Source organism: Schistocerca piceifrons, chromosome 1 (genome assembly GCF_021461385.2).
Source record: "Schistocerca piceifrons isolate TAMUIC-IGC-003096 chromosome 1, iqSchPice1.1, whole genome shotgun sequence".
Lineage (NCBI taxonomy): Eukaryota > Metazoa > Arthropoda > Insecta > Orthoptera > Acrididae > Schistocerca > Schistocerca piceifrons.
In genome coordinates, this window is record NC_060138.1 from 1,013,397,191 (window position 1) to 1,013,409,275 (window position 12,085).

The window sequence follows — 12,085 nt, forward strand, 5'->3', positions numbered from 1 at the left end:
CGACACTTTTACTTAAAACTGCTACTTTTGAGGTAGCTGTATACGCTATGGACGTTTATCTTGCAGATATCGTTAAACTTCGTCACGCAGCAGTAGTCGATGTTTCACCTATCCACAATAAACACAACCACAAAACGTCACTTTGCAGCCAGAAGTGTGTGTGATCTACAGAGCCCTAGGCTGAACCGGTGGAACGGGCTCTACCACAGGAAATTATGTGACAACTCTTAACAATAGCATTTTAGAGAAATTTCGAATGAAAATCCTTAATGCTGCATTTAAAATTTTATTTCACTGATTAAAAAGATTAGTTTGTCACTTTAGTTTTTAAATTCCTCTGCTTTACAGCGATTAGTTTGTATTTTAAGGTGGTCCATAATAAAAGATCACATGACCAAGTATATAAAAGCATCTAATTACAGTGTTAGCTTTAATTCGTTGTTATACTGCTGTTATTCATCTACCACGACGGATACAGCCGTTATAATGCTGCAGACCGGATATAGGAAAATTTGTTATTTCCATTTGAAGCTTAATTTCGCGCTGCAACGCTTATGGAAGCCGCGTTACCTTGCTATGACATGTGTCTGTAATCTGTCAGCCGCTGTGGATCCGAAGACATCTTGTACGAATCCTGCACTGTTTCGTTAACGAATATAGAATCTGAAAATGGTTTCTCGCAGCTTTAAGACTCAAGAATCGGCGTCTGGTGACAGCAGGGAAAAATATATGTGTACCGGACTGGATAAAGCGAGGACTGGAATAAATCAGCATTCCGCGAAATATAACTCTCTTCGAACTGCCACAGTTTCGTTACCGACCCAACACTACTGGGAATTTGATGCGTGGGAGTGCTTGCTTTGAGAAGTGAATGCCGACTTCATTCGTGTTAGCTGTCAGCTGAATAATTCAGCAGAATAATCCCGCATAAAATAACGCCGCCTTCGTCTTTTATGATTGGGGGCACGCAAGATATTGTTAAAGCAAAGACCATTTTTTATTTCGAATTTTTGTGATTCCGGCTCCTGGACTGGAGCCTGAACGGCCCGCAGGTGAATATGGCCCTGTTTGTAGCACATCCATCGCGGCTCAGGGTGCGACCTGAGCTGGCCTGCTTGAGCGCCCCCGACGATTCTTACCCAGCAAAACAGTTCCCAATATCATTTTCGTGGCGATACGTTGCATCAACAACAGAAGACAACATTCCGGAGGCAGTCAAACTATAGGGTTATTCCGAAGTATTTCCACAGGTTTCAGAAGATGACTGCGCGAAAATTGTATGACGTAGATGAAAATTACACATATCAGTGGATATATCTACGTTTCGATTCGTAACACACATTGTGGTTTACTTGCTCTGTGGGCAGGCTGTCATAAGATGTAGATAATAGTTCGTTCCGTACTGTCATATCGAATTAGTTCGCGCCTAGATATAGGCAACCCAATGAACAGATATGCAAAGCAGGCTAGTGTCGCGTCATACCGGGCAAATAGTGTCAGCAATTCCAATGAATTTAAACACATATTTAGGTTTGGTGCATCATTAACGGTGCCCATACTGCGCACCTTTGAATTACAACTTGAAGCAATGATGTAATCACTGATACGTGTGTTTTAGTTTTCACGCAGTCTCCTCCTGACACTCTGGAGGTGGTGGTTGTTGTTGTGGTCTTCAGTCCAGAGACCGGTTTTATACAGCTCTGCATGCTACTCTATCCTGTGCAAGCTTCATCTCCCAGAATCTACTGCAACCTACATCCTTCTGAATCTGCTTAGTGTATTCATCTCTTGGTCTCCCTCTACGATTTTTACCCTCCACGCTGTCAACTGCTAAAATTTGTGATCCCTTGATGCCTCAGAACATGTCCTACCAACCGGTCCTTCCTTCTTCTCAAGTTGTGCCACAAACTCCTCCCCAATTCTATTCAATACCTTCTCATTAGTTATGTGATCTACCCATCTAATCTTCAGCATTCTTCTGTAGCACCACATTTCGAAAGCTTCTATTCTCTTCTTGTCCTAACTATTTATTGTCCATGTTTCACTTCCATACATGGCTACACTCCATACAAATACTTTCAGAAACGACTTCCTGACACTTAAATCTACACTCGATGTTAACAAATTTCTCTTCTTCAGAAACGCTTTCCTTGCCATTGCCAGTCTACATTTTATATCTTCTCTACTTCGACCGTCATCAGTTATTTTGCTCCCCAAATAGCAAAACTCTTTTACTACTTTAAGTGTCACATTTCCTAATCTAATTCCCTCAGCATCACCCGATTTAATTTGACTACATTCCATTATCCTTGTTTTGCTTTTGTTGATGTTCATCTTATATCCTCCTTTCAGACACTGTCCATTCCGTTCAGCTGCTCTTCCGAGTCCTTTGCTGTTTCTGACAGAATTACAATGTCATCGGCGAACGTCAAAGTTTTAATTTCTTCTCCATGGCTTTTAATACCTACTCCGAATTTTTCTTTTGTTTCCTTTACTGCTTGCTCAATATACAGATTGAATAACATCGGGGACAGGCTACAACCCTGTCTCACTCCCTTCCCAACCACTGCTTCCCTTCCATGCCCCTCGACTCTTGGAACTGCCATCTGGTTTCTATACAAATTGTAAATAGCCTTTCGCTCCCTGTATTTTACCCCTGCCACCTTCAGAATTTGAAAGAGAGTATTCCAGTCAACATTGTCAAAAGCTTTCTCTAAGTCTACAAATGCTAGAAACGTAGGTTTGCCTTTCCTTAATCTTTCTTCTAAGATAAGTCGCAGGGTCAGTATTGCCTCACGTGTTCCAACATTTCTACAGAATCCAAACTGATCTTCCCCGAGGTCAGCTTCTACCAGTTTTTCCATTCGTCAGTAAAGAATTCGTGTTAGTATTTTGCAGCCGTGGCTTACTAAACTGATAGTTCGGTAATTTTCATATCTGTCAACACCTGCTTTCTTTGGGATTGGAATTATTATATTCTTCTTGAAGTCCGAGGGTATTTCTGGAGGTACTTGTGAATAATGCTCTACTATAATCACTAAAGTATGACTGGATTAATTTATCACCTTTCGCAATCACATACTTTTCACAAGGAGGGGAATACCTTTTTACATAGTTTGCGCAAAGCTAGATTGCAGGGTAGGTCTTTATCGTTTAGAATGGCTGTTCTTTTGCTCCCCAATGTCGTGAATTTTTGGACACGGCCGTGCCTCGGCACTTACCTGGTGGCCTGCCTTTTGCTGGAAGGGTCGTCCATGTCCGGACTGCCGGACGGCGCGTGCTGCGAGCGCGCGGGCGCCGTGGGAGACCGGGGGAGTCCCGGGGCTGTGGGCTGCCCCTCCACAACGACCTGCAACACGCAGCACATCGTCACCAAGTGTCAACCCGCGCTCCGCTCGGCTGTATCTATACTGGGTGGAAGGGGCATAGGTACAGAAATTGTGGTAACTAGTACCTTACTATGTACCCATTCCAATGCGTCAGTTGCTTTTATCTGCGTCTAACAATCTTCCCACAAATACATCTCATAATTTATTACCCGTCATCACTGCGCCACGAAATGGATTACGCAAGCCAGTTGAGGCATAGCGCCGTATAGCGATCCTGCCTTGGAGGCGGTTAAGTGGGAGATGTGTCTCAGAGCTGGATAGTGACAGATGGTGACGTGAGACTGCACGCGCACGTAGTTTATGTATCAGCCGATAGAGGACAATATTTGATAGGGGGACTGTGATTTTAGTTTCGATTGTGCCCACTAGAGTTCACTAAAGTAATAGAATGTTTTTCATAAACTGTTCTAGTATTTTCATAAAGTATTATTATGTCTTTTTGTGTATGTAAAATGTTATAAATGTGTTTTAGCAGTATGAATGATGCGCGAGTGTGGATTAATGTTAATATGAAGATAATTGTTTAACGAGTTATGTAGTAGGATTTAGTGTGGGAACATTTCGAAGTAGTATGGATATGGACAAAGGGGATTTTTGTAGAATAAATTTGTAAAGTAAGTTTACGGCAAAGAGAAAGTTAATTCAGGTATACACAACAATAGTAAATAACTTTATGCATAAACAAAACTTCATATTAGATAATTATGTCGGGAAAAAGTGCAGTCGTTAGGTTTACTATTTTGCGATCGGTTATTTATGAAAAGCGCGGATTGACGTGGGAGAGTGTTGTTTTGCTATTGGCTGCTGAGTAAACTGACCAATGATAGAGCAATATTCTTCGCGCGCCTCTCTTTGCTGGTAGAGAAGACAAGAGTATTATAGAGAAGAGTGGGAGCCTAGCCATGAAACAGTTCGGATGTGTTTGGTAGTAGTTCCGATGGAAACGATAAGTTGCCCGATCTAGCAGTGTTTCATACATCAGAAGTGTGGTAAAGTGACGGCATAATTATTCCTATGGGCGTGTAGAAATTTGGGAATTTTAAGTGAATTTTGTGACAAGAAAGATGTATATTCCGCGTGGCGTATTGAGCAGGTCAGTGGCTAAAAACTGTGACTGCATTAGGTACCGATAGACTTAATATTTGGCGAGCATTCTCAATCAAAAACAATCCGTATTTTTGTAGCTAATACGTTTTCGGGAAATGCAACACCATAAACTTGCTAAGGTGAGTGAAAGGGATTGTGAGTGACTTAAGACTAGCACGGGCTTGTTCAACTATGTTTCAGAATATATTGATTGAGGACAAAATATCCAACCTTTCATTTCGTGTGAAAATTTTCTCCCGAAACGTAGATTAGTGACTTTAATTGCAGCCTGGTTCACGTCGAAGTACAGTACGTTCCGCGCGGCTTCCCTACTGATGATATGCTGAGACGATGTTCACAGGTAAGTGCAGGTCCGTCGTAAAGGGACGGAAACAACCGCGCCGCCGCACAGTTTAGACTATTCGTTTTCCTTCCACGCGTCCACACTTCAGTACCTGACATACTGCCCAGAGGAAAATGAGCATCAATGGCTTGTGCGAGTCACGCGTACTTTGAGGCACTACAAAGACATACTGTAAGTAATAGCTACAATTATTTGTCTACAAGTAAAATAAACACTGATACAAGCATGTTCAGTACACTGTCCTCAGTCTTCAACAAAAGTAACTAAGCTTATATCCATAACACCCTGCATATGCGACACAACTTCCGGAAGCAGAAAAATCGAGTTAGGGAAACCAAAAACCTGAACCGGTTTTCTTCTTAGACCATAGATTACATAGACTACGGCATAACATTAGATTGAAACTATCATGTCGATCAGCTGACTAACGGCGGCCATCGTTTGCAGGTGACTTCTGGAATACTGTTCGATTTATCTTAATAGTATTTTCTTTATATGTTTATTACAATTGTGGAAATTTGTGCGGCGCTCAGCTGCATCGAAAGATATGTGAAAATAAGTAATATTTTGTTCCACGGGTAAAGTTGTTTTAAAAACACAATGAACTTCTGAACATATTTTTCAAGAGTAAGTCAATGAATTTACAATCTGAAGCTGAGGAAAGGTATCACTACTAAGCAGATGAGGGTACTCTTATTTGAGAAAATTTTATTTCTATCTCAATACTACGAAGTGAATCATGATAATTAGATATATTACAGAAATACATTGGCCTTCAGATAGAAAACTGAATGACGAAGTTATAGAGGCGAAAGAATTTTAATAACACGTGAGTTTTCTCTATAATCAACGTTTTATAGTATGTTATGCTTCTGATCTGTAGGTGGTTTTGGTATCCATATTGGACTAAGCAAATGTCATAAAACAAACGCTTATTTTCTTATGGATAGAAACTAATGTTTCTTAAAAACATAACGAACGTTTCACATGTACGTTTGAGAAATTATCAGAAAACTTCCCTGCTAAATTGATGTCTTGTCTTCTACTCTTGTGGAAGCAGTGAAATGACTCTCAATGCAACAAATGTAGTAAGTCACTGCATAACAACCATTCGCTTGTCGCTTGTAAAGAGAAAGAGCCGTCAATACGAAGTATCAAACTGTTTTGTTTCAACTGGGCAAATGTAAAAACTGCAGCCATCACTTTAGAAGAATAAAGAACTTCGAAGAAATTGTGTTAACTAAACTAGTACATGTTTAATAACAATACAAGTCCTTCAACTGTTAGAATCAGTGCTTGATTTCAGCTGTAAATGAGAAAAGCTCTCGGTCGCACTTCTCCTAGTGCATAATGAACTATTTTTTACCCTCCTTCATGTGACTTAGATTTTTGTTTCAAACCATAACACGGCAGAGGAGAGAGAGAGAGAGAGAGAGAGAGAGAGAGAGAGAGAGAGAGAGAGAGGCAGTTTCCCTTCCATTAAATATAGGAGGCAGGCAACTTCTAATTCAGAGTAAAGTTTCTACTTTTGCGGTGCAAAAAAGTCATTCCGTTCTCAGTAACAGAAAACCAAGACGAAACCTGACAACCCATGCACGTTACAAACGCGGTTCAGTGTTTAGAAGGCAGCGAAAATCTGCTATACAACCATAAATCCGGTAGTTGTAACCTGACTTCCAAAATCAGTATTGGTATGTCTCTGAGCAATCACAGTGGTATTGCGAAATTTGTTTCGAAAAGAGTATTTGGGAGCCCCATGCCAGTGTAGCGGTAGTGTACTCCACTAGCTAAGCGCCCTCAAAGAACATGGATATCCTGCCTACCAAGCAAAGCTGTCCTAAACCCAAAGGTTGATTTGAGCAACGCAATTCTCTGCTAGGTGCAGTCCAATTGGCAGTGGTGTGTTCCTTCCTTACTCCAAATAGGGAATTTGAAGTCCAGATAGTTACTGAGAACCAAACGTTACACTGTAGAGCCGAAGAAACTGGTACACCTGCCTAATATTGTGTAGGGCCCCCGTGAGCACGCAGAAGTTCTGCAACACAACAAGGCGAGGACTCGACCAACGTCTGAAGTAGTGCTTGAGGGAAATGACATCATGGATCCTGCAGGGCTGTCCATAAATCCGTAAAAAAAATGTAAATGTCGTGTGGCTAGGGCCTCCCGTCGGGTAGACTGTTCGCCTGGTGCAGGTCTTTCGATTTGACGCCACTTCGGCGACCTGCGCGTCGATGGGGATGAAATAATGATGATTAGGACAAGACAACACAACACCCAGTCCCTGAGCGGAGAAAATCTCCGACCCAGTCGGGAATCGAACCCGGGCCCTTAGGATTGACAGTCTGTCACGCTGACCACTCAGCTATCGGGGCGGACCATAAATCCGTAGAAGTACGAGGTGGTGGAGCTCTCTCCTGAACAGCACATTGCAAATCATCCCAGATACGCTCACTAATGTTCATGTCTGTGTAGTTTGGTGGCCAGCGGAAGTGTTTAAACTTAGAAGATTGTTCCTTGAGCCACTCTGTAATAATTCTGGACGTATGAGGTGTCGTATTGTCCTGCTGAAATTGCCCAAGACCGTCGGAATGCACAATGGACATGAATGGATGCGGGTGATCAGACAAGATGCTGACGTACGTGTCACCTGTCAGAGTCGTATCTAGAGGTATCAGCGGTCCCATATCACTCCAACTACACACGCCCCACACCATAACATAGCCTTCACCAGCTTGAACAGTCCCCTGATGACACGCAGGGCCCATGGATTCATGACGTTGTCTCCACACCCCACACGTCCATCCTCTCTATACAATTCGAAGCGAGACTCGTCCGATCAGGCATCATGTTTCCAGTCACCAACAGTCGAATGTCGCTGTTGACGGGCCCAGGCGAGGCGTAAAGCTGTGTGTGGTACAGTCATCAGGGGTACATTAGTGGGCCTTCGGCTCCGAAAGCCCATACAAATGGTGTCGTTGAATGGTTCGCACGCTGACACTTGTTAATGGCCCAGCATCGAAATCTGCAGCTATTTGTGGAAGGATTGCACTTCTGCCATGTTGAACGATTCTCTCCAGTCGTCTTTGGTCCCGTTCTTGCAGAAGCTTTTTCCGACCGCAGCGATGTTGGAGATTTGATGGCTTACCGAATTCCTGATGTTCACGGTACACTCGTGAAATGGTCGTACGGGGAAATCCACACTTCATCGCTACCTCGGAGTTGCTGTGTCCCATCGCTGGTGCGCCGACTATAACACCACGTTCAAAGTCACTTAAATCTTGATAACCTGCCACTAAAGCAGCAGTAACTGATCTAACAAATGCGCCAGACACTCGTTATCTTATATAAGCGTTGCCGACCACAGCGCCGCATTCTACCTGTTTACATATCTGTATTTGAATACGCATGCCTATACCAGTTCCTTTGGCACTTCATTGTGAAGGTACACTGATGGAAATAATCTAAATCTAAAAATGATGTCAACTGAAATTTCGCGCCAGTTGCCTAAGAGTGGCGCTAGTAGCGTCTGTATGAGGATGCAAATCAGGTTCGCTCTATGTACACGCTGGAACGTTCGTGAGCGTTAGTTACTTTTGAGACTGGACTGGGTGAGTTTATGGCAAACAGAGTGCATTTAAGGCGACGAAGACGCCATTATCAACACCTCATTCAGTTTGAATTATTTCTGGCAGCAATGGTCACGAGAAAGTACAGTCGCAAAAAAGACCGGGCTCCGGACGGCCAGGTGGCACTACCGAGATTGACGACCGTCGTGTTCCGTGCATGGCTCTGGCTCATCGTATTGCATCTGCAGCAGCAATTGGCACCACAATAAAAACGAGCTGTTACAAATCCATTACTTGAGAGATAGCTCCACGCCAGAGGCCCTGTAGCACGCATTTCACTGACCGCAAACCACCGTCGTTTTCGACTTCGGTCGTGTCATGCGAAGCTCCTTGGAGAGCAGGGTGGAGGTTTACTGTGTTTTTTGATGAAATCTTGTTCTGCCTCGGTGCCAGTGATGGCGGTGTGTTGGTTAGGAGGCGGCCAGTTGAGGGCCTGTGAACAACCTGTCTGCGTGCTAGACGTACTCGACCTATGCCTGGAGTTATGGCCTGGGGTGCGGTTTCGTATGACAGCAGGATCACACTCGTGGTTATCCCCCGCACTGACTCCAAATTTGTAAGTCAATTTGGTGATTCGACCTGTTACGCTGCCATTAGTGAACATCATCCCACGGGCTGTTTTCCAACATGATAACGCTCGCCCGCATACTGTTGTTGCAACCCAAACTCCTCTACACAGTGTCGACATACTGCCCTGGCCTGTTCGATCACCACATCTGTCTCCAGTCTTCATCTGACAACTCCAGAGTCATCCACAAACAGGATGAACTGTCCTTGTAGTGACCGACCAAGTGGAAGAGGCATTCAACTCAATCCCGCAAGCAGATACCTGGCATCTACACAAAAACACGGGCACGTTTGACTGCTTGCAGTGAACATTCTGGCGGTTTCACCCGTTATTAATGTACCAACATTTCCCATTTGCAATGACTTATCTCGTGCTTACCTTGATCTGTGATCTTGCAGTGTTAATCACTTAGAAATGTTTCCCCGAAATTTCGTTATTCGACTTTTTGTGATGTTGCGATTTTTTCCGCCAGTGCTTTTTCGGTCCCAAGGTGCACGTTATTTTCCACATATCGTCGTTGACGAAAGAATACCACCTGACGGACAGCCTCCATTTGCCACATAAACGCAGAAGCGCGCGTCCACAGCACATTGTCACTGCTTGTTACGCTTTTCCTCGTGTTCGGCACTAGTATTTCATGTTTTACTTTCCACCATTATTCTCTAGTGGAAACGAAGGGAAGGATAATTAATCTGAACAATCAATGACCATTGGTAGATGCGAAGGTTGGAACTTTGATAGTGGCAACTATTCACTTACAGCTCGTTCAAAATAGATGCGTGTTTCAAGGTTTTACTGACCTTCAAAGTAGTCACCAGCATTTTGTATAACCCGTTGTCAGCGGTGTGGGAGTCGTAGGATACTATTAGCAGTGCCAGTTGTGTTGACCATGTTGACAATGCTGAAGCATGTACAGTGCAAGCTGTTACTGATTTGTTTGACTGATGGAGCTGCTAAGTTCTATACCAACTACTGCACTCCTCTGACTTAAGCTCTCTTAAGTTCAACTCTACTTCACGGCATTCGCTTTAGAACTACTACAAATTCATCGGGCAATAGACCGCGCCGTACGAACTAACAACACAATTGGCACTGCTAAGAGTATCCTACGACTTCCACATAGCTGGCACCGAGTTATACACAATGTTGGGGACTACGTTGAAGGTCAGTAAAACTTTGAAACAAGTATCTATTTTGTTCGAGCTCTAAATAAATAGTTGCCACTATTAAAGTTCCAACCCTCGTATTTTACTACCGTATGTGCGAAGTTTCGTGACTGGTAAATGCCCTCCGATACGCACAATACGCATGTGATGCGCTTTACATTCTGTTGGTTTCTCTTCGGCAACAACCAGTTTTAGCAGGCAACGAAGTTTGAGGAAATGGATGTCGGTACTGGGGGTTGCGCCATTGAGGACGGCAAGCTAACCACGGCGGCTAGTAAACTCATCCCAAGGAGTTACGTTGCATCCGGGAATTTTATATATAGCGCGAAGGGGAACGACGATATTATCTGGTGAGCGGGGCTTTTAAGGATGCATGTGAGCCAGTTATTTTCGTAGACGGCGGAGAAAGCTCGTGCCGCGGCTTTGTCTACTGGTTATCTTAACATTCGGCAGCGCGGAACAGCTGGATTGCGATAAGCGTGTTGGCATCTCCAGAACACAGGCTCCGCTCGCTTTTTATGTTCCCGAGGAACTGTTTCGACGATAAGTAAAAATGGAACCTCCTCCCTCGGCTCGTGCGAGCAAACCATCTCGAAGTTGAGACGGAAAATAAACCCAGCCTCCATAGCGAACCAAGGTTATGAAGTACACGTTACGCACTTTAAATCTTCCTTGGGTACAGCGGACTATCGTTAACGCCTTCGATAATTCTACAAAGGAAAGAACTTTGTTTCCTCCTAACAACAGACGCTGCGAAAGAATATTCATGTGCTCCATGTTCAATGGATGTTAACGGCAAACAGCATTAGTAGCTAAATCCGTATGACATTGGTACTTGACTCCTACTGTAAATGACTTTAAATCCTTTTAGATAGGTGGCAGAATAAGTTTTCTGCCGCTGGAAAAAGAAATTTTTTTGCCTAAGTCAGGTTGAAAAAATTACTGTAGAACATACTGTAGGTCGGTTCACCTAATACTGGATGACTACCTGTGGAAGTGTAGCTACTTTATTATTGTATGCTGGCAGATCGGAAGTATTAATTTCGTATAATTGGCAGTAACAGCTATTCATTTCATACTGGAGCCAACGCATGCTGCTGCTGCTGCTGCTGATGATACAGACCATCGCCTTTATTCCTCATAGGTATCGGGAAAACCTATTACAACAACGTTTTCAGCATTCGAGAGTTACGCAGTATTTCCCACTGTTTATTTAGAGTTCCACCATAAATTTCAGAAGGTATCGAATCGCACTCTGCCTACCACTGTCTTTGACAGCACCGCCTAACTGCATCGTATTTCGACTAACACCGGAATAGAAATTCCGAAATGAGGAGAATTGTGCGCTCAGTTCAATATTACTGAACGACTGGAATTGCATGTCGGAATCTTAGCTTGTGGTGTGTGTGTGTGTGTGTGTGTGTGTGTGTGTGTGTGTGTGTGTGTGTGTGTGTGTGTGTGTGTTTTGACTGATGATTTACCATACGAGCAAGGAACGCAGTGAGATCGTTTCATCTGGAAGAGAAAAAAGCTGACGAGACCTACAGGCTGTTATCGAATGATTCTGGCGCCAGAAAAATCCACGCTGAAGATAATGACGGAGTTTCAAGTCCACGCGACGAGTACACAAACAGAAAGGCTTTGACTTACGGTGCATAGAGAGAAAAGTAATATTTGAATCGTTATAGCTTTGTAGCGTTGAACAGCTATAACGATTGTAAGTAACACTGTAAAACGGATCAAAACATTAAACCATTAAACACTGTTGTTTCCGCTTATTGCGGTCAAATGATTTATTTTTATTTATAGTAATTACTGCTTCGATTACTACAACTGAACATCAGGAAGAAGTCTCAGATACATATTTCTACACAGGCATAAATACG

The 12,085-nt window shown here is 43.3% G+C and overlaps 1 protein-coding gene across 3 annotated transcripts in view; it reads right to left on the minus strand.

Annotated features, from left to right (window-relative positions):
* The window catches only part of LOC124801998 (beta-arrestin-1), a 522,503-nt gene that overhangs the window by 337,576 nt on the left and 172,842 nt on the right, over window positions 1–12,085 (minus strand). For 2 of the 3 annotated variants that reach the window (XM_047263118.1, XM_047263136.1), the window contains exon 2: window positions 3,222–3,349. In XM_047263118.1, the coding sequence (XP_047119074.1) occupies window positions 3,222–3,256 (35 nt within the window). In that variant the 5' untranslated portion in view covers window positions 3,257–3,349. Of the gene's footprint in view, window positions 1–3,221; window positions 3,350–3,454; window positions 3,593–12,085 lie in introns of those variants that run through there. The other variant, XM_047263127.1, reaches the window with a different exon arrangement.